General features: G+C 39.6%; 1 protein-coding gene across 2 annotated transcripts in view; it reads left to right on the top strand.

Moving 5' to 3' along the window:
* The window catches only part of CDCA2 (cell division cycle associated 2), a 55,961-nt gene that overhangs the window by 18,714 nt on the left and 14,411 nt on the right, over positions 1-22,836 (top strand). For both annotated transcript variants that reach the window (XM_006153253.3, XM_027773736.1), the window contains exons 9-13: positions 3,171-3,255; positions 4,271-4,515; positions 9,301-9,376; positions 13,948-14,036; positions 15,740-15,877. In XM_006153253.3, coding sequence (XP_006153315.1) covers positions 3,171-3,255; positions 4,271-4,515; positions 9,301-9,376; positions 13,948-14,036; positions 15,740-15,877 — 633 coding nt within the window. The remainder of the gene's footprint in view (positions 1-3,170; positions 3,256-4,270; positions 4,516-9,300; positions 9,377-13,947; positions 14,037-15,739; positions 15,878-22,836) is intronic.

Below are 22,836 nucleotides of genomic sequence, written 5' to 3'. Positions count from 1 at the left end.
TTTATTCATTTTTATATAAATTTATGGTAATAGTCATGATTAAAGACTTATTTATTTTTAATTTTTTAAAATTTATTCATTTACTTATCTTATTTTGACCAGAGAGAGACAGAGAGAGAAAGCGAGAAAGCAAGCCACCAGGTCCAGGACTTGAACCATGGTCAGCCATGTGGGAATGTCCAGCGCCTTAACCACCACCCCACCTGCTGGTCCCAATAGTCATGATTAATATGTCAATCTGTAATATCACTATCCACTCAAAATATTTGGTGCCTTTTTTTTTTCTCCTTTTAATCTTCAATTTTTACCAAAGAACATGTACACTGGACAGAGAGAGGGAAAATGGTCACACCACAATTTCTTGTCCTCTACATCTCCCTCCTTTCAGGATTTTGGGCATGCACGCACACATACCTTTCTGGTGTGTTTTTCAAGCCACCACATCTGGGACTTAGAACTTGCTGTCAGTCATGTAAGATCCAGCCACCTTAACCACGAGGCCAAAGGCTGGCCCTTGGTTTGTTTTCTTTTATTTTAAAGAATTATTTATTTACTTAATTCAGTTTGTTTTAATTATTATTATTTTTTAAATTTTACCAGAGAGAGAGAGGAAGGCAAGGAAGCAAGCTGCCAGGCCTGGGTTGCTTGTTAGCTTGTCAACCATGTGGGAGGCTAGCACCCCACATGTCCACAGTCAGCCATGTGAGAGTTCTCACCCCACATGTCCACGGTCAGCCATGTGAGAGTTCAGCACCCCACATGGCCACGGTCAGCCCTGTGAGAGTTCTGCTTTCACCATGGCCTGTGAGAGTTCAGCACCCCACATGGCCCACGTCGGCCATGTGAGAGTCCTCACCCCACATGTCCACGGTCAGCCATGTGAGAGTTCAGCACCCCACATGGCCACGGTCAGCCATGTGAGAGTTCTCACCCCACATGTCCACAGTCAGCCATGTGAGAGTTCAGCACCCCAGCCACCATGTCACCTGCCAGCCCTGGCCCTTGTTTTTTAAAGTACCTATTACAGCCATCCTTTTTCTCTTTTGCCTCAGTTAATCTGAAGAAGGAGGGAGTTGATGGGCACTAGCTGGCATTTGCTGAGTCGTTTCTGTCACAGCCATGGCATTTATATGGCAGTCATTCTCCAGGAAAGCTCTTGGCTCCATCTCACATACACTCAGGCTTGCAGGCTGTTCAGTGAACCCACGTAAATCTGAAATCCGTAACAGGCTGTAAGTCTCGGAGAGGTTGCGAGTGTCAGCTTAGGAGTCAGAGTGCCTGGCTGCAAATTCTGACTTGGAAACTTAATAGCTGGGCAAATATTTAACCTTTTTGTCTTCTGGTTTCCTTGACCTATAAAAGGATAATATTCATTTTTAAATAACAATATGACACAATAAATATCAAGTCCTCCAGCCAGAATCCTATGAAAATGTTCACGACTAATTATTATTTTTTTTTTTACTAAGCTGGCCGAAATTGGTAGGCATTTACAATTTGAGTTGTTCGTTGATTTTTGTGATTATTTTCATTAAAAATAAATGTAAAAATGTATAAGAACTTTGGAGACATGCCAAACACCTGCCTTCATGCCAGGGGTCCTGGTGTGTTGGAGGTAGGGAATACTACTATGACCAAGGAGGATCCCTCTCTCACTCTCTCATGTACCTGCACATGCTCTACCATGAATTTTTAAAAATAACGAAAAGAAAGATTAATGGAGTAGGCAAGTTAGTAGGAAAGTGATTATTGCAAGCTCCATGGAAAAAGACCAAATGAGCTTAAATACAGAGCCACTGGGGCTTAGCAGGAAAAGCCAGGAAAGAGCAGGCCTGTGGACTGGGTCAGAGTCCCCTGTTAATCACCATTTACTTATCCGGGTTCTTTTAGTGCAATTCTTTCTTTTTGTTTTTTAATTTGATATATATAGAAAAAGAACATGAGAAAGCATTCTCCAGGGGGGAGCGGTCATACTGCAATCCCTTTTCCTCCATTCTTTTCTCAGGATTTAGAGCCCACAGGCACCCAGTGTGTTTTTCAAGTTGCCAGGTCCAGGGTTCATACGGCACAGCCAGCCATGTAGGATCCAGCTGCCTTAACCGCCATGCCACCAGCTGGCCCTGGAACAGTTCTTATACGTCAGACTGTATATGATCTACCTCATCTTACATTATATATATAGCGTGTGTGTGCGTATATACACATATATGTAGTATACTATAATTCTAGCCACTCATACTTTTCATTTGCTAAATTAAAGATAGAATGAATTTAACCCACATTAATGGATTTTTATTCTTTAATTTTAGCCTAGGCACTGTTTTCTTAAGTGATTAGGGGAACCCTGTTTTTCTTTGTGTCTGGTACGGTGTTTTAAGCAAGAACAGTTTTGAAAATAAAGGTTCACCTCAATACTGAAGATTAAAAATTGCTTTTTATTTTTTTCCCTATTCTCCTCTCAGAATTTTTTTGGGGCATGCGTGCAGATGCACACAGTGTGATTTTCAAGCCTCTGGGCCTGGAATTCCAAATGCGATTGGCTATGTGGGAATCTAGCACCTTACCACAACCACCTGCTGGATCAAAAAATTGTCTTTTTTGGGACCAGCAGATGGCATAATGGTTATGTCACTGGACTCCCATGTAGTTGACTGTGGTTCAAGTCCCAGACCCGGTGGCTTGTACTCATGCCAGGCATATGTGCATGCATGTCCAAGATCCCGAAAGAATGGAGGAGAAGGGATTGTGGCGTGGCCATCCCCCCTGGGAGGTGATTTTCTCACTTTCTGTCTCTCTGTCTCTGTCTTTCTGGTGAGTGCACATGCCCTATAGCAAAAACCTCTCAAACACAAGCCCTAAAACAAAAACCCCCCAAAAAAAAAAAAAAAAGAGAGAACACTGTCTTTTTTTTTTCTTTTGAGGTTTTTGCCTTAGGGAACATGTGCTTGCCAGAAAGAGAGACAGAGACAATGAGAGAGACAGTAAGAAGTAACCCTTTGGGGGGATGGCTAGTCAATCCACCAGGTTTGGGACTCGAACTGCCATGGGCCATGTGGCAGTCCACTGATATGACCATTATCCCATTTGCTGGTCCTCCAAAACTGTCATTCTTAATGAGCATTATATATGCTTTGTAGCTAAGGTTACTCACCGATGTTTATTTTGTCTAGGAACATTGCAGCAACCTCTGTAATGATGGAACTCAGCCAAGCTTAATTACAAATGTTGCAAACTCTTGCACAGAACAAAAAGCAGGTAAGAAATTGCTCGTTTTTAAGCCTGAGGATATCGTTTCTTATTAATAAGGTCATCAGGAAAGTCATGGTGTGTTTTTCTGATCTTTTACACAAAAATGTGTCATGGCTTTCCTGAAAACCCAATAGTATATAGAGTGTTCAGTGATCTCTCTCTCTCTTTTTTCCATAGAGAGAGATTTTTGCTATAGGGAGCCTGTGCTAGCCGAGAAACCAAAAGCGAGGAATCACCCCCCCACCCCCCCCAATGAAGGGCCATGCCACCATCCCTTCTCTTGGGATTTGGGCATATACACACATGTGATCGGCGTGAGTTTTAAGCCACCAGGTCCAGGACTCGAACCATGGTTGACTACGCCATCTGCTGGTCCCAGATCTCTTAGTGCCTTCATGCTTCTGACATTACTCTAGGGATACAACTTTTTGGACAGCTTCAAAGCTGGCCTGTCCATTTCACCTATTCATTTTTATTTAATGGTAGAACTAGTAAATGCAACCTCTATTCTAGTTTTATAAACTTTTAGAGAATTTGTGTAAAACTTTACTTTTAAATCTGTTACCATACTGGAATGTTTCTTATATTTTTCCATTTTGAATTTGTTCTACAGACTATGCTTGTTATTATACAAATAATAGGTGAATATAATCCTATAAAAAGATTCTAATAGACCCAGCCTGGAGATGCAGTCAACTGCAAACCGAACTTTAGGGTTGGCAGCCAGTATGGCCGACTGTGGGCTCAAATCCTCTGTTCAAATTAAAAACATGTCAGTCACATGTGCATGTGCCTAAGGTCCTAAGGGGCTGTGGGGCTGGGGAAAGGGGATCATGGAGTGACCTGTCTTCTAGAGAGGCCTCACTCTCTCTCCTGTTTCCCTCACACGCATGCTTTCTATCACGAATAAAATCAACAAACTTTAAAAAAAAACTTGAAAGGAATGAAAGATACTAGGATATGCCCTATAGGCAGTAAATATAGCTTAATTTTTAAATCTATTCCCCTTCGCTATCTATAGAAGATCATCAAGATTTTAAGTCACCGGCCTTTCTAAACATGAGGAAGAGAAAGAGAGTTACTTTCGGAGAGGATCTAAGCCCTGAAGTGTTTGATGAATCTCTGCCAGCAAATACTCCATTGCGCAAAGGAGGAACGCCTGTTTGTAAAAAGGACTGCGGTAGAGCCAGTCCCCTGCAGCTCGAGCAGGCCCCAGTTTCTGAGCCATTGTCTCAACCAAATTTCGATGACAAGGGAGAGAATCTTGTAAGTGTGAAAGTATGCAGCAAACTCGTTTGTGTTTATATTTTGGTCATGCCTCACCTGATGAGTAATAATTATGCTTTCAAATAGTGAGAGGGACTATGATTTCCTCTGTTTTATGCTACCTTAAATGAAATGCTGATACCCCACGAATTGGGAGGTGTCCAGATTTTCGAGGTGTGAATTTGTGAAAGAGTGATCATCTTAAAACTGAAATAGGATAAATTAAATCCTGTGTTTTCTCCCACAGTGACTTTGGAAAATGAATTCTCAGACTAAAGAATGTCAGTGTTTTTGAACTTTTTGATACATATTGCTAAATTAACCTTTTAGAAAATATGTAGCAGTTTAGATTCATAGCAGTTTAAATGTTTTTATTATACCCTGTGTTTGCACGAAATGTATGTATTCACTAAAAATTTTTAAATTGTGTAATAGCAAAAGATGATTTGAGCGTTTTTAGTTCATCAGTGAAGTTAAGACTTTTTTTTTTAGTGCTCACGTGACAACTAAAAAGTCAGAGACCATACAAAGTAGTAGTTCTCAAGCAACGGACATCAAGAAGCCCAGAACAGTTAACCCTGATAGGACCAACAAAGAGAGGAGAGAGTAGAAGGAACAGAAAAAATATGTGAAAAATAATGCCTGAAAATTTTGCAGATTTGTTCAAAATTATAAGCCCATAGAAATATCCAAAATTTCAGTACATTTTAGGCACAGGAAACATGAAGGAGACTCCACCAAGGCATATTGTTGCTTAAACCAATGGCTAAGAGGAAATCCTTAAAAGCAGCCAATGGAAAAAAAAAATGACATAAAGAAGACAAAGGGCCTGCCCCATGTCCTGGTCATTAGGGGAGAAGGATCTCACGTTGGCAACCATGAATCAAATCCTGGCCCCCGCAGCTTGAAAAATGTCAGACATGTATGTGTATGCCTAAAATCCAGACAGGATGGAGAGATGGAAGAGGAGGGATTTGCAGCATGACTATTCCCTTATGAGTGGTGTTTTCTCCCTTTCAGCTCCCCTCCACTCTAGCTGTGCATCTCTGACAAGCACACACACTCTCTAACAGCTAAAAAGAACAAACACAAGAAAGACTAAAGATCCTCATCAGAAACAATGCAAGCCAGAGATAGTGCAGTAATATCTTTGAAGTTTTTAAAGGGAGGAGAAAAAAACTCAACCCCTGTCCAAGAAAACTATCTTTATCAGAACTTAGATGAAATAAGGGATTTTTCAGACATACAGATCCTGAAAGAATTCACTGCCACAAAAGGTTAGCAGTGTAAGAACTGGGAAGGAGGACCAGCCAATCATATGATTAAGGCAACTGGTTCCCACATGGTTGGCTATGCAATTTGAGTCCTGGACCTGGTGGCTTGAAAAACACTCCAGGAACATGTACATGCATGCTCAAAATCCTAAGAGGAGAATGAAGAACAGATTATGGTGTGGGGTGGGGTGACTTCTCACTTTCCCACTCTGTTTCTCTTCTGCAAGTACATGCACCCAATAGCAAAAAAAGAAAAAAAGAAAAAAATTAAAGAAAGAAATGTGAAAAGAAGCCTTCCCCCCCCCCTTTTTTTTTAAGGTTTTTTGCCATAGGGCGTATATGCTCACCAGAGAGAGAGAAGAGACAGAGAGAAAGGTGAGAAATCACCCTCCTGGGGTGGGGATGACCATGATGCAATCTCTTTTTCTCCATTTTCTAGGGATTTTGGGTGCACACGTAACATGCCTAGCAGGATTTTCAAGCCGCCAGGTCTGGAACTCAGTTCTGTGGTTGGGTGCGTGGGAGTCTAGCACCTTAAACACCACACCACTGGCTGGCCCAAAAGGAAGTCTTTTAATCAAAAGGAAAATAATTCTGGATGGAACTCTCTATCTATACAAAGGAATGAAGACCACTGAAAGTTCTAAATATGTAGGCAAATACAATAGACTTTTTCTCATTCAATCCATAAAAGATAAATGTTTAAAGCAAGAGTAACAACTATGTGTTATTTGGTTTTCAGTCTATGCTTAAAGTATACAAGAAAAACAGCAGCTTAAGGCCAGGAGGAGTGCTGATTCTGTATACAAAGGAGAAAATTAAGGATGTATATTATAAACCCTAAAGCACTGTAAAACAAGCTAAAAAATGTGTGGAATGCAATTAAACCAGTGCGTCTGCCTGTAATTCAGAAGAAAGGAGGTCTAGAAGTAGCTCAGCTTCCACTTTAAGAAACTAGAAAAACGGGCTTATCCTTGGTGGCACATGCTGCTAAGACACTGATGCTTGAAGACTGAGGCCACATGGGCTGCTCAGGTTCAGTTCTAGCCCAATCCTTCACAGGTCAAGTATGGTGGCATGTGCCTATAGTTCTAACCAGCTGCAAGACTTACGCATAGGAACCATGGCAGGACCCTGTGAAAGTCAGTCAAGAGAGCCAGGTAGTCACACGGCATAAAACATGTCATGTGACCTCTATGTGAAAGTTCTAGGTTTGAGTCCACAGACCTCCCTGAGTATGCTAGGTCTGTGCACCATGATCCAGGGAAAAAAGAACAGAATACTCAGATTACCAATGTTAAGAATGAAAGAGGTGTTATAACTGCATATTCTAACAAGTATTAGTTTTTACTCTTTTTTTTTTTTAAGGGAGAAGGCTTTTTGTTTGTTTGTTTGTTTGTTTGTTTGCTATAAGGCGCTTGTGCTTACTAGAAAGACAGAGACAGAAAGTGAGAAATCACTCCCCCAGGGAGGATGGCCATGCCGCACTCCTTTCTCCTTCATTCTCCCCTCAGGATATTGGACACACACACACACATGCGCCCAGTGTGAGTTTTAAACCACTAAGTCCAGGACTTGATCTGCAGTTGACTACATGGGAGTCCAGTGACATAACCATTATACCATCTGCTGGTCCCTCTAACAAGTATTAAAAGTGTAATGGAATATTATGAGCAGCTTTATGCCAATAGATTCAATTTGGTTAAAATACATTCTTTCATATCATATAATATCAAAATGTAGTCGGGAAGAAATAAATTGCTTCAGTAGCCTAATCTCAACTAAAGAAATTTAAATTGTAGTCAGGATTTTCCCACAAAAGTATCTTCCAGCATCAGATCATTTTACTGATGAATTTAACCACCTACTTCAGCTTTTTGAGGAATTTTTTTTCCTATAAAGTGCTTGCTAGAGAGATCAACAGAGACAAAGAAACAGAAAGCGAGAAATCATCCCCCAGGGAGGATGGCCACACCACATTCCCTTCTCCATTCTTCTCTCAGAACTTTGGACATGTACACATATGTACTTGGCATGAATTTCAAGCCACTTGGTCCAGGACTTGAACCGTGGTTGGCCATGTGGGAGTCCAGCACATTAACCACCACACTACCTGCTTGCCTCCCTACTTAAGCATATTAACAATGATAATTCTATATATACTTTTCCAAAAATTGAGGGGATAGGACTACGTCCTAATTCGTCTTTACCAGATAACCCTTGTCTGCCTTAACCAGATACTATAATCAGATAAACTATAAGGAAAGAAAATGATCATGAACACAGCAATATATACAAAGATCGTATAATCTCATGAGACTTAACCCAGGGTTCCAAAGTTGGTTTAATGTTTGGAAAACAACCAGTATAATTCACCATATTAACAGACTAAGGAAATTATTGATATCAGTCATCATTTTAAAAAATCTGGCCTCTATTTCTGATTTCAAACAGACAAAAAAAAAAAAACCCGATAATAAAAATCCCCAAGCAAGAGTGTGATAAAGGGGAATTTTTTTAAACTGGCAATGAGGTGGGAAAGGAGATTGGTATCTGTGTTCATAGTGCTGTTTTACACTGGAGTTCCTGAATAATACTGTAGTGTTAGATCGTGTTTATTAGCGGATTATCTTTTATTTACTTTGTAGGAGTTAGGACATGAGGTTTGTTTAACAGGGTCCACCAAGTGGTGATTCTTCTCTTAGCCGTTCAGCTAAGACTTCAGGTGTAAGCTATCACCCCTGGTTCTTTTTTAGACAAGGTCTTATTATGTTGCCCAGGTTCGCTTTGAACTTACTATCTCCTTGTCTCAGCCTCCCCACCACACCTGGCCTTTAGTTTGGACTGGGAATCACACCTGGACCTCCTATGTGGTCCCAACCTGCAAAGCATACATAGTATCTTTTTTTTTTTAAAGAGATTTTTGCTATAGGACATATGCACTTTCCAGAGAGACAGACAGAAAGCAAGAACTCACTCCTGAGGTTGGTGGCCATGCCACAATCCATTCTCCTCTACTCTCCTCTCGAGATCTTGGGCACGCACACACACATGCATGGCGTGAGTTTTAAACGGCCAGGTTCGGGTCTCAAACTGCAGGCAACTATGTGGGAGTCCAGTGATATAACCGTGATGCCATCTGCTGGTCTCAGAGCATAGTATCTTAACACACAGTACCATAGCCAGGTCAGGAAAAGATTTTAACTAAGCCAAAAAGTCATTTCTCAGTGGATCATTACAGCTACTTTCACTTCAAATTTTATTTTTATTTTGGTGGATTACAGTTAGCAAACATGGTTTCATTGTGAAGATGATTGGTGAATATTATAAAATATATGTATTTTTACATCTTGTAACAAGTTTTGACTTTTGAAAAAACATTTTGCATTGTACTTATTACAGTTGCTCCTATCTAAATGAATCCTTGCCATTTGGGGGGGGGGGAACATTATATAGTCACTGAATTTAAGGTTATTTAATTTTTACTCTTTCTTTTTTCTTCTTTGTTTAGGAAAACATAGAACCACTTCAGGTATCATTTGCAGTTCTGAGTCCTAATAAGTCTTCAATCACTGAGCCTCTCTCAGGTAGCAACTTTTCTCTATCTTATTTTCATAAATGTTTTTTAATTTTATGTGTGTATGAAGCTTAATCTCAGTGTATACTTATAGAGATGTATATTTACACTTTCTATGGTCATGACAAGACAGCGAAGATTTCTCCTAATTTTCTTTTTCTCTTTTTAAAAATTATTTATTAAATTTTCTTTATTCATTCACTTATTTTTAATTTGAGAGAGAGAGAGAGAAAGAGGGGAAGTAAGAAAGCAAGCCACCAGGTCCAGGACTTGAACCATGGTCATACATGTGGGAGTGTCCAGCATCTTAACCACCCTGCTACCTGCTGGTCCCTCTCCTAGTTTTCTTGACTAGCCATAATTTGGCTGGCAAATGTCATGAGCTGAACACTTGGGATGGAAACTTCTATTCATGTGTTTTTCCTGGTCAGAATTGTTTAATGATTGACACAGATTAAGCTACTAGGACAGAATCCAAACCATATCTTACCAAGTTTGGGCTAAGATTTGAGCCGTAGTCTATAATGCATCAAAGCCTATTCTCTTAAGCCTATTAGTCTGCCTCATATTTATACTATTGAAAGTAATCAAGCCAGCCCCATAATGGCCAAGTGATTAAGGGAGTCAGATCCTACATGGCTGACTGCTATGTGAATCCTGGTCCTGGCAGCTCATACTAGGCACATGTGAGTGCATGCCCAAAATCTCGACAGGATAGAGAAATAGAGGAGAAGGAATTACAACGTGACTATGCTCTTTAGGGGATACTTTCTTCCGCTTTTTATCTCTGTTTCTTTGTCTCTCTGCCAAGCACACACACACCCTCTAACAAAAAAGATGGGCCAGCCCTTGGCCTGGTGGTTCAGGTGGCTGGATCCTACATATTCAACCATGCAATTTGAGTCTTAGACCTGGTAGCTTGAAAAACATATGAACGCCTACATGGCCAACCACAGTTTGGATCTTGAACCTGGTGGCTTAAAAATTAATGCTGGCAGGTGTGCATGTCTGCCCAAAATCCCTGGCATGGCCATTGGGGGTTGGTTTCTCACTTTACCTCTCACTGTCTCCCTCCAGTGAGTGCACATACCCTATGTCAAAAATGTTAAAAAAAATAATAAAGAAAAACATGCAGGGTATGTAGGTATATGCACCCAAAATCCCCAAAGAGAAATATGGAGAGAAGGGATTGCGGCGTGACCATGCCCTATGGGAGAGTGCTTTCTTGCTTTTTTTCTCTGTCTCTCTATCTGTCTCCAGCAAGCACATGCACTCTCTGGCAATATTAGAAATAAACAAAAAATGATCAAATTAGAATTTTTCTAGAGACCAGAGATGGCATGATGGTTAAGGTGCTGGATTCCCACATGGCCAACACCCACATGGCCAACACCCACATGGTTCAAATCCTGGACCTGCATCATTTCTCACTTCCCCCACCACCCCCATCTGTCTCTTGTAAGTACATATTCCCTGGAGCAAATTGGAAAAAAAAAATTCTAAGTAAAATTAAATAAATAATTGTACAAAGAAAAGAAAGAAAAAGAATTTTTCTAAACTTTGTAAAACTTTCATGGTTATCTTAATGCCTTTAATGCCATTTCATTGTACAGAGCAGAACTTAAAATAAACGAGCCTTCATGAAAATACATTTATTTATTATAAAAATGATTTAGTTTATTATCTTAATATGTTAATATGTCAACTAGCCACCATGAAAAGTGGTGAAAGTTTCTAGATACTAGTAAACTTAAAAGTTTTTGAAAGTTATTGGATCTTGGGACCAGCAATTGACATAGTGCTATGTCGCTGGATTCTCATGTAGTCGATGGTGGTTCGCGTCCCAGACCCGGTGGCTTACACTCATGCCAGACGTGTGTGCTTGTGTGCCCAGGATCCTGAGAGGAGAATTGGGGACTGCGGCATGACCATCCCCCCTAGGGGTATTTCTCACTCTCTGTTTTTCTGGCGAGCGCACATGCTTTATACGCACACTTTATAGTAAAAACCTCTCCAAAAAAAAGAAAATGATTGGAACTGGAGCTGAGATCTAGGCTTTTCGGGGAATAAGAGAAATGAAGATGGTCTGCTGAGAAGTCACCCTGCCTCTGTGCACTGTGTGTCTAGACAGGTCTAAGTGAAACATAGTCAAGCATCCGAACACTATTAGGGTCAACATATTCTTCAATTTCCACTGAGTCTGCAGCACAAAGGGAGAACATTGGAACGGCAGAGAGCTTGCAGATCACCTATGTGCTCAGATTGAACTTCTAGAAATTAGGAAGAAACAACCCACCAGATGACTAGAAATCACTGCAGAGGCACAAGAAACACGAGAAACCAAGAAAATTCCTTCCCCAAGGGAAAGGAATAACTCTTCTCATCCACAGACAGTACAATGGAACTCACAGGAATGTCTTCTAAAGAATTTAGAATATTGGGAACCAGCAGTTAGCGTAATGGCTATGTCGCTGGACTCCCACGTAGTCGACCGCGGTTCGTGTCCCGGACCCGGTGGCTTAAAACTCACGCCGGGCGCGTATGCGTGCGTGCCCAAGATCCCGAGAGGAGAATGGAGGAGAAGGGATTGCAGCGTGATCATCCCCCCTGGGGGGTGATTTCTCGCTTTCTGTCTCAATGTCTCTCTCTGTCTGTCTGGGGAGCGCACGCGCCCTACAGTGAAAATCTCTCCAAAAAAAAAAAGAATTTAGAATATTCATAGTGACAGAGCTAACAGAGATGGAACAGAAGAGAGTCAAGGAACACCAGAAAAACAGAGCCAATGAGTTCCAGGAGGTAAGGAAGTTCTTGAGAGAGCTGAAATGGATACACACCATAAAAAAAAAAAAAAAAGAAAAATCAAATGGAACTGTTGGAGATGAAGGCTATAACACAGTAAGTCAAAACCTCCTCTGAAAGTATTAGAAGCAGACTAGATCATACAGAAAATCAAACCTCAGATGTAGAAGACAATCACTAGACTAGTAAAATCTACCACAAAGACTGAGAAAACAGCCCCCCAAAATAAGAGTAATATACGAGAAATACTAGATACCATCCATTGTCCAAACATCTGGATAATTGGTATCCCAGAAAGTGAAGAGGTTAATAAGGGCATTGATAATCTATTACATGAAATCCTGGAAGAAAACTTTCTAAACCTAGAGAGACATTCACAGATCCAGACCCAAGAAATACAAAGGATCCCAAATAGAATCAACCTAAGAAGATCTCCAAGACACATTATAGCCAGGTTGACCAAAACCACAGACAAAGACAAGATACTAAGATTGGCAATAGAGAGACATCAAGTTACCTCAAAGGCTATCCCATCAGGCTAACAGCAGACCTCTCATCGGAAACAAGGCAAGCAAGGAAAGAATGGGAAAAATGTTGAGTGAAAAACAAATTCAACCGAGAATAGTATACCCAGCAAGATTCTCCTTCATATGGGAAGAGAGGACAAGAATACTCCCATAAACAAAACCTGAAAGAGTTTACTGACACCAGACCAGCTCTCCAAGAAGTTCTGAAGGGAGTGCTATCTCAGGAAAACTAAAGCCAGACACATAGAAACGAGAGTTCTAAAACAACAAAAAATGGTCAAGAGTTGAACATTATCTTCCAGAATTTAAATGGAAAGATTGGACCACAACAGAAGATAGATTAAGTATCTGAGTCTGAACTGGTGAAATAGAATTTTATGACTTTTGACTAAAACATTACTGATCTTCTATGCTTTGTTTTCCAGACTTAAGGATTTTTGTCTTCTCTCAAGTTGTGGACAGGTCCATGTACCTACTATTCGAACAGAATCCTAATCTGTTTCCTGGCTTGAAGTCTTAAACAAAGTTCTCAACATTTTTTACTTTCATTTAATAGAGCTAAAAGTGCCTTTCTTGGAATTAAAAAATATATTTAAAAAATACCTATTTAATGACCACAGTAAGCTATATAGCACTAGCTAGGTGCTGCTTTATAGTATATTCATTCTACCCACAGTTTCATGCCTAAAGTTAACATGTATTCACAGATATGTGTGTATCAGCTGAACTTGCTATTGAAAGTAGTTAGATTAATTAAGATACTTCATGAATCAGTGAAATGTGAGAAAAAGTAAAAAAGGAATGGAAAGCAACTGCAGATATTAGAGACAGTGTGGGAGGAGGGTGAGAAATGGCAGAGGGCGAGAAATGGGAATATATATGTATGTATGTATATATAAATGTATGTGTATATATCATGCATACACACATATATATATATATATTTGAAATAGGAAATTAAAAATTATTTGTTGACAATAACATGTGTGATTAAGTCTCTTTACAGTGTATTCTGGATGGGAAATAGCATTTTGTATGTTGTGATGATGTTCAGTGAATCAATATAAAATAAATAAGTTAATTTAAAAAATAATAAAATTAATTTATCCAAAAAATTATTATTACTTAATTATTTGTGTTTAGGTATTATATTGATAGCCAAGACATGTATCCAAATAGACAGTATTTCCCAAATATGACACATACTGTAATATTGTGTTAACTGCCATGATTTTTCTTGTATTTTGCTTATTAGGCACTGATACCTTTAGTTCTCCAAATAACCACGAGAAAATACCCTCCAATAAACTTGGTAGAGTAACACGAACATCTAGTAGAAGAAAAGTAAGTGTTTATATTTAGCACAATTCATTATTGTTTTAAATCTTGCATCTCATTTTTTCTATTTCCATGAGCAAATGATAATGGATAATATTTTGGCTTCATCAGTGTCATTAAGCGCTAATATCTTATTCCTACATAGCACATAACCCAGGCTAATGTTGTTTTCTTGATTAATTCTGTTAGAAGGAAACCCCAGTAAAACAAGATACTTTGAGACTTGCGTTAACGTGGAAGGTAATTTTTTTTGAAAGGCTTGTTTAAGATGCATGATTTCACAGATTTTGTTAGGGTAAAAGTGGAGATCATATGCATTTAACAGCCTCAAAATGACATAAGTGTAATCCTCACCCCTTTTTTTTCATGGCTAAAGGGCATGTGTGCATGCCAGAGATAGACAGACAGGAGCAAAGAGAGAGGAAAAGGAGAAAGCCCCCAACCCCCATGGTAGTGGTCATGCTACAGTCCCTTCCCCATCTTTCCTTTGGGGATTTTGGTCATGCATACACACTCAGCCAACGAATGCTGAGTCTGGGACTCAAACCACACTGTTGACCAATAAGATCCAATTGTCTTTTAACCACCAGGCCACGGAGCTGGTCTTGTATAACTCTTTTGTAAACTCTGCTTCAGTTTATGCATTTGTTTAATTAATTGTTTTTAGTGTGTGTGTGTGTGTGTGTGTGTGTGTGTGTTTTGCCGTCTATTTATTCATTTTTTAATTTATTTTTAGTTTTTTGCCATAGAGCACATATGTTTGCCAGAGAGAGAGAGAGAGAAAGTGAGAATTTCACTTCCAGAGGGATGGCCATGCTGCAATCCTTCCTTCAGTCTCCTCAAGATTTGGGGCATTCATGCACACATACTTAGCATGTTTTTGAGGTGTCTTGATCTTGGACTTAACCATGGATTTGGCTCTATGGGATCCAGTGCCTTAACCACCAAGCCACCTCCTGGCCCCAGTCTATATTTTAACACTGAATATCAACTGGGGAATTATGTAATTCAATTAAATAGCAAAAGATACTCATTGTGGTTCTACATAAAGTTGGGTTTGTATCTGTAGCATCATAGTGTATAACATGTTCTACCATACTGTCGTAGGGTTTTTAACAGATTAGTTTGAATGGTAAGCCCAGAACATAAACATAGATAAGATAGAAGTTCTTGATTTATTTTTCCTATAGCCCAGTCGCAATTGAGTCTCAAATTATATGCTCCCAATAAATATTTGATGAGTAAATAAATCAACTAATTCTTTTTTAAAATAATTTTTAATTTAATTTTATTTCTTTCTTTATTTTAAATTTGACCAAAGAGAATGAGAGAGAGAGAGAGAGAAATTAAGAAAGCAAGCTATCGGGTCTGGGACTTGAACTGTGGCTGGCCATGTGGGATCTAGTGCCCTTAACCCCCACACTACCTGCCGGTCCCAATAAATCAACTAATTCTTAAATTATTTTTTCTTCCCTAATACATTTGGGTAGTGCATATATGGTTCTGGGTCTGTGGTCAGTAGATTTCTCCCATTTGAATTTTCTGTTAAAATGTTTCTCATGGAATTAGTGAGATAAGAAGAAATGGGATGTAAAACAGTAGAAGCATCTTGAGAAGATGAACAGAAATGAGAATTGTGCATCAAAATGTATATAAAAGTGTACATTAAAGCTTATTTATGATATCCTTACTTTGAATATTTTTTATAGCAATTGATCAGTTTTGCAGAAGAGAATGTTTGCAACTTACTTAATACTGAGGCTCAGCCTTGTAAAGAAAAGAAAATGAATAGGAGGAAGTCTCAAGAAACCAAGGGCACAAAGAGGGCACTTCCTAAAAAGAATCAGGTAAGTGTGTACTTAGATATAATCAATAGTAGAAGTGATGCATTTCTTTGTTGTATGAGTAAGAAAATGTGGAGACAAATTTTTCTCTAGTTAACATTGGGCCAAGATTATTAAATCCATCTTGTCCTAGAGTTAAACAGGTCGTGAGAGATTATATATTTAGGTATTAATTACCTGAGGGGCATTTTTGCATCATCATTTTCTTTGTGTTCTATACATTAGCACAATGAACGTTAGGCGCTTAATTTGAAATTTATTTTTATCTTTGAAACTAATCTAACATCTCACCCTATTGGATATCCTTTTCTTTCTTTTAATTTTAGTTTTTTTCCCTGGGGTATACAGGCTTACCAGAGAGAGACAGAGAGAGAGACAGTGAGGGAAAGTGAGAAATCATCTCCCTGGTGGGGATGACCATGTCAAAGTTCCTTCTCCTCCGATCTCCTCTTGGGATTTTGGGCATGCACGCACATTCACCTGGCGTGAATTTCAAGTCACTAAGTTTATAATTCAAACATGGTTGGCCATGTGGGTGTCCAGTGCCTTAATCACCATGCCACCTGCTGGTCCCTCTGATTTCTTAGAGAAGGTTGAGTGTATCACCTGTCACTTGTTGGAGTCTGTTCTTCCAGTTGCTGGATCCCTTCCCCATATTTAGGGAGGAATTTAAAAACTGGCTTTCCGTTTTTCTCTACACTTTAAGTCATTTCAGGTGTCTTCACAGTTCATGCGGTTAGCCAGTCTACTGCTACCTTAACCCAGTTCTTCTTCCCTCTCCATTTCATTGATCTGAACTCAATTTCTCTGAAGCCAGTTAATCCCTATGCCCTACCTACAACCTACTACACCTTCCCACAGCTGATAATAGACATTTATGCAGCTCGTTTCACACTTCAAACTCCTCTCCAGTTTACTCACTCCTTTGCTCATGTGTCCATTGTACTAATAATCTTCTGGCCCCTCTACCTCAGCTTTTCAAGTACCCCTTAGTTTTATTTTTTCTTCTTAATCCTGAACTGAATGAAATGTTCTGAACAACTTTCTTTAAGAATCTCAATTACATCTCACTTTATCCATCTAGCATAATTTCAGCTCTGTCTCTTCTCTCATCCACTATCTGGAGAGACACATAGGTACAAGAGGGTCGTATTGCTACAGATTCATTGTTTCATATACTATTTGCAGTCTAGTTTTGCTACTTTACTTTTTAGTTATTTTTCAAATGTATGAAGAGTCTTCAAAAAGTTTGTGGAAAATACATATTATGAAAAAGTATGCATGGACTCGCCCTTTTCTTTTGCACCAAACTAAACTTGTACTAAATTGTTACAACACATCTAAACAGGATCTAGTTTGAGGCACTAAAAAGAATAAGACATCAGTTTGAAAAGAGCTCCTATGAGAGCCCCCTGAATTCTGCTAAAATTAAAGCAAGAGTGAGCATTAAACTTAGGCTGAAGCTCGAGTGGAAGAATGGAGAAACACTGATGCATTATGATAAGTTTATGGGGATAGTACACCCAAAGAAATCAGCAGTTAACAAATGAATAATAGCTTGTTTCAAGAAGGAAATGTACAGCATTGAAGATGAAGGCCTTAATGGCATTCTGTTGACATCTTCATACCCTAACTGAAGAGGAGTGAGGGTTAGTAGCAGAAGTGATAGCTAACACCACAGACATCTCAAAGGGTTCAGTTTATACAAACCTGACTGAAAAATTCAAGTGGAGCATACTTCCTATGTACCGTGCACCCAACTGTTGTTGCCCATGCCAGCTGCAGACAAAAGCAGAGCTTTCAATGGAAATGAAAACAAGTGAGATCAAAATCCTGAAGTATTGCTTTCAAGAATTTTAACAAGAGATGATACATGGCTTTACCAGTACGATCTTGAAGACAAGTCATAGTCAAAGATGTGGCTCCCAAGAGGTGATAGTTGTCATAGTGGTGTAGTCAGAAGTGGCAACAGTCTTGGCAACCATTTTTTGGGATGGACAGTGTATTTTGTTTGTCAAACTTTCGGAAGGGTCAAAGAACCATAACATCTATTTATTATAAGTGTCTTACGAAAGTAACTGTTGCTTGGGTCAACCCTGTAGCCTAGTGTTAAGAGAGCTGGATCCCGCATGGCTGACCACAGTTTGAATCCCAGCCCTAGCCTTTCTCCACCTCTTTCTCTCTCTTGCTCTATCTCTAAACACACATGCCCTCTTGTAATTAAAAAAAAGAAAAGAAAGAAAATTAGCTGATACTTTAGCAGAAAATCTCCTCAGAAAGCTTCACCAGAGAGTCCTTCTACGCCATGACATTGCTCCTACTTTTCATCAAGCAAGGGCAGTTTTGCAAGCGTTTCAGTGAAGAAATCATGCAGTATCCACCTTGGAATCCTAATTTGGCTCCTTTTGATTTGTTTTTGTTTCCTAATTCTAACACATTTTAAAGAGCACCCATTTTTCTTCAGTTCATATCTAAAAAGCATTACACTGACATGGTTTAATTTTCAGGACCCTCAGTCTTTTAGGGATGGACTAAATGGCTAGTATCCCTTAAAAAGAGTCTTGAATTAGATAGGAATTATATTAAGAAATAATGTTGATTTTTTTTTATTTGTACATTTTAATTGCATTTTCCACAAACTTTGGAAATATCATTAGGTTTAGTAATGTAGTTACTAAATTTTAATATATGCTTTTAAGTCTTGTTCTCACTTGATTGTTCTCTGCAACATTTAACATAGTCAGAGTACTTCTTTTCAGGTTTTTCATCTTTTACAAAATTTTACTTTGGCCCCTGTAAATTGTTTGTTTTCTATATAGTTTCAGTGTAGCAGCATGGTTAATGTCAACATTTATAGACTATATCTTCCTGATATTTGAAAGTATTTCAACTACCAGGACCAGCAGATGGTGTAATGGTTACATCACCGGACTCCCATGTAATAGATTGTGGTTTGAGTCCTTGACCCGTTGGTTTAAAACTCATGCCGTGTGTGTGTGTGTGTGTGTGTGTGTGTGTGTGTGTGTGTGCCCAAAATCCCAAGACGAGGATGGAGGTGAAGGGACTGTTGTGTGGCCATCCCCCAGGAGGGTGATTTCTCGCTCTCGCTTTCTGTCTCTCTCTCTATCTCTCCAGTGAGTTTTTGACACACCCTATGTCAAAAATCTCTCTCTTAAAAAAAAAAAGTATATTCAACTACCTACTAGATACCTTTTTTTTTTAAGAGAGAGATTTTTGACATAGGGTGTGTCAAAAACTCACTGGAGAGATAGAGAGAGAGACAGAAAGCGAGAGCGAGAAATCACCCCCACAGGGGGGATGGCCGCGCCGCAATCCCTTCTCCTCCATGCTCCTCTTGGGATCTTGGGCGCGCATGCACATGCACCCAGCGTGAATTTTAAGCCACCGGGTCCGGGACGCGAACCGCGGTCGACTACGTGGGAGTCCAGCGACATAGCCATTACACTAACTGCTGGTCCCTAGATAACTTTTTAATATCATCCTATAAATACTTCAGAATCAACATTTCTAAAACTGATATCCTCAAATTGCCACCCACACATAACCACACAAAACATTCCATAAACTTTCTTACCTTTCCATAAAATAAAAGTCACTTCTTTTCTTAGTTATTGACATGAATATCCTTCAGTCGTTAAATCTGGAAGAAGAAGAGGATTCAGTTCCAATTTTTAGGTTACACTTTAAATATATGTGTATGTGTATATATGTATGAATATGTAATTATTATATATAATTTATATATAATATTTATACTCACACACACACATAAACACACATATATTCTTCTATGAACACAAGAGAGAGACAGCCCCCCTCAACGGGCTCTTGATGCTGCATTCCACTTCCAGTTTCAGCTAGCCTGGCCACAAGCGGGCTCCCTTGGCATGCTCAGAAAAGTCCTGGAAGATGAATCCAAGACATCTCCTGTGTGGGTCCAGGTGTGTGACTGCGGTGCTACTCACTGACCCCTAAGTTACCCATTGTTTTGATAAAATGATGAACTTGTTGACAAAACACACTAATATTCAAAAATGTGCATACAATGTATTGCATTAGAAATTGATTTCTTAGGGCCAGCAGATAGTGTGGTGGTTATGGCATTGGGCTCCCACATGGCAGACTGTTTCAAGTCCTGGACCTGGTGGCTCAAAAATCATGCCAGGTACATGTGTGCCCAAAATCCCAGGTGGAGCATAGAGGAGGAGATTGTGGCGTGGCCATATCCCCTGTGGGGTGATTTCTCACTTTCCCTCTCTGTCTCTCTCCTCTCTGGCCAGTGCACATGACCTATGGCAAGTGCATACACCCTATGGCAAAAGCCTTAAAAAAAAAATAAGAAAGAAATTGATTTAATATATATACTTTCAAAAATTACACTATTATATACACCTTTTTTTTTCATACAAAGTCAGTGGCCAGAAAGTTTAAGAAGGATTGAGCATTAGGTGCTCCAACCTCTCCCAGGCCTCTGCTGAATTTAGATAATTACTGTAATAAAAGGAATTAGAATAGCAATGAGAACAGGAAGGAAATGAGAAATATTAAGCAACAGATGATAGCCTTCAATGAATTTCTAGAAGACAAAGCAGATGGGAACATGTTGACAGAAGAGGTGGAAAGATTTACAGTTGAGAATGTGCTAGGAACGAGCTGGAGAGGAGCCGCAAACCAGTCTGCTTATGGGAGTCCCAGGAGACTGGGCTCTGAATTGGCAGGTACAATGGGTGGTGAGAGTGAGAAGCAGTACTGAAAAACAGATTAACTGAAGTCCTGTGTATGGAACAATTTGTACCAGTTGGCATGCCACCCATCTCTCTCACCCTCATGCTCAGAACAGATGTTGTCATCTAGGTTAAAGCCCTCATTCTGGCATTGGGAAATTCCTAGTCTTGACAGCCAACTCTTGCCCTAAAGCAAAGCCTGACAGTTGACACTCCCTTTTCTCAGTTCTCTTTCCCACAGAGACAGAGAGACAGAAAGTGAGAAATCTAGTTTCTTCGGTAGAATTTCTATACAGGAATGAGAGTGAGCTGGAAAACAGGAAATCCATACCACCTTATCCAATCTTTTCTTAAAAAAAAAATCAGACAGTTAAGTAGAGTAATTGTATGAAAAAGAAAAAAAGAGTATTCAAAAACTGACCCCAGGCCCTATCCAGTGGTGCAGTGATAATGTGCTACTGAAATAAAGCTGGAGCCATTTGGAAGATCATTGGTTCAGTTCCTCAGTCAACTTGTACACCTCAGATATGTGTGCCCGTGATTCTTGCTGAATGGGAAAGCTCCTGGGGAATGAGGAATGGAGGGGAACCACAGAGTCAGATCCAGGTGAAAGTGCTTTTTCTTTTTTTGTGTATGTTCACATTCACCTTCAAAAAAGAAACTTTTTAAAAGGTTTTTGCCATCTGCTGACCCCCAGAAAGGAACTTTAAAAAATAAAAAAGAGGACCAGCAGTTAGTGTAATGGCTATGTGGCTGGACTCCCACGTAGTCAACCGCGGTTTGTGTCCTAGACCCAGTGGCTTAAACTCACACCGGGCACGGGTGGATGCGTGGCCAAAGATCCCAAGAGGAGAATGGAGGAGAAGGGATTGCGGCGTGGCCATCCCCCCTGGGGGGTGATTTCTCGCTTTCTGTCTCTCTGTCTCTCTCTCTGTCTGGCGAGCACACGCGCCCTATAGCAAAAACCTCTTAAAAAAAAAGGAAAAAAAGAAAGTGCTCACTTCGGCAGCACATATATTAAAAAATAAGAAAGAAGAAACTAAGTTATTCATGGAATAGATGGGAAATATTCATATGTGCATACACACACACATACACGTATACACACATACATGCACACAGGGCCTTCAAAAAGCTCATAGAAAATGTGTATTGTGGAAAAATGCATGAATTTTAAAAACATGTACTTTAATTCCATTTTTATGTAAAGCTCTTTTTTTTTTTTTTTTTAATTTGCTATAGGATGCATGTGGTCACTAGAGAGATGGCGGGGGGAGAGCGTGAGAAAGCAAACCCTCAAGTGGGTAGTCACACCATAGTCCCTTCTCTGTTGTCCTTTTAGGATTTTGGGGCATTTACACATGTGCTCAGCATGTTTTTCAAACCACTGGGTCTGGCACTTGAACTGTATAATTAGCAATGTGGAATCCAGTATCTTACCCACCATGCCACCAGCTGGCCCCCATTTTTTACACAAAATTTTTGAAGTCCCTCTGTGTATATTCATAAACAAACACATAACCATTCCAGTATACTCTTAAGAAAATACATGGAAAAAGTTAATAAGGAAGCGCCATGAAAAATGAACAGAAAAAAATCATTGCAAAAATTTTTTAAATTAGTAGTTAAGACTGGAAAATAATATATTAAGGCAAATCTCATAGAAAGTAGAACAAAAATAAAGACTGATTAGAGAGACAGTAAAAACCAATCTAGGAAATTTTGACATGATCTCAGAAAGAGAAAGGACAAAATAGAATGGAAGAAATTATCCAAATGAAAGAGTAAGTTTTCTCAGAACTGAAGAAAGGAGTCTTCAAATGGAAAGATTTCACTGAATGCCTGGTACAGTGAGAAAGGCTCAGATTGGACTTGTCGATATGAAACTAAACAGTAATGGTAATGAGAAAAGCTGATTTTGGGGAACCAGCAGTTAGCGTAATGGCTATGTCACTGGACTCCCACGTAGTCGACCATGGTTCGCGTCCCGGATCCGGTGGCTTAAAACTCACGCCGGGCGCCTGTGCGTGCGTGCCCAAGATCCCGAGAGGAGAATGGAGGAGAAGGGATTGTGGCGTGACCATCCCCTCTGGGGGGTGATTTCTCGCTTTCTGTCTCTATGTCTCTCTCTGGCGGGCGCACGTGCCCTATAGCAAAAACCTCTAAAAAAAAAAAAAAAAAGCTGATTTTTGTACAAAGAAGCACGAATCAGAGAGA

Source organism: Tupaia chinensis, unplaced genomic scaffold (assembly GCF_000334495.1).
Source record: "Tupaia chinensis unplaced genomic scaffold, TupChi_1.0 Scaffold000366_1, whole genome shotgun sequence".
Taxonomy (NCBI): Eukaryota; Metazoa; Chordata; class Mammalia; order Scandentia; family Tupaiidae; genus Tupaia; species Tupaia belangeri.
The sequence above is the reverse complement of the archived record's forward strand: the minus strand, read 5'-3'. Positions and strand labels throughout refer to the sequence as shown.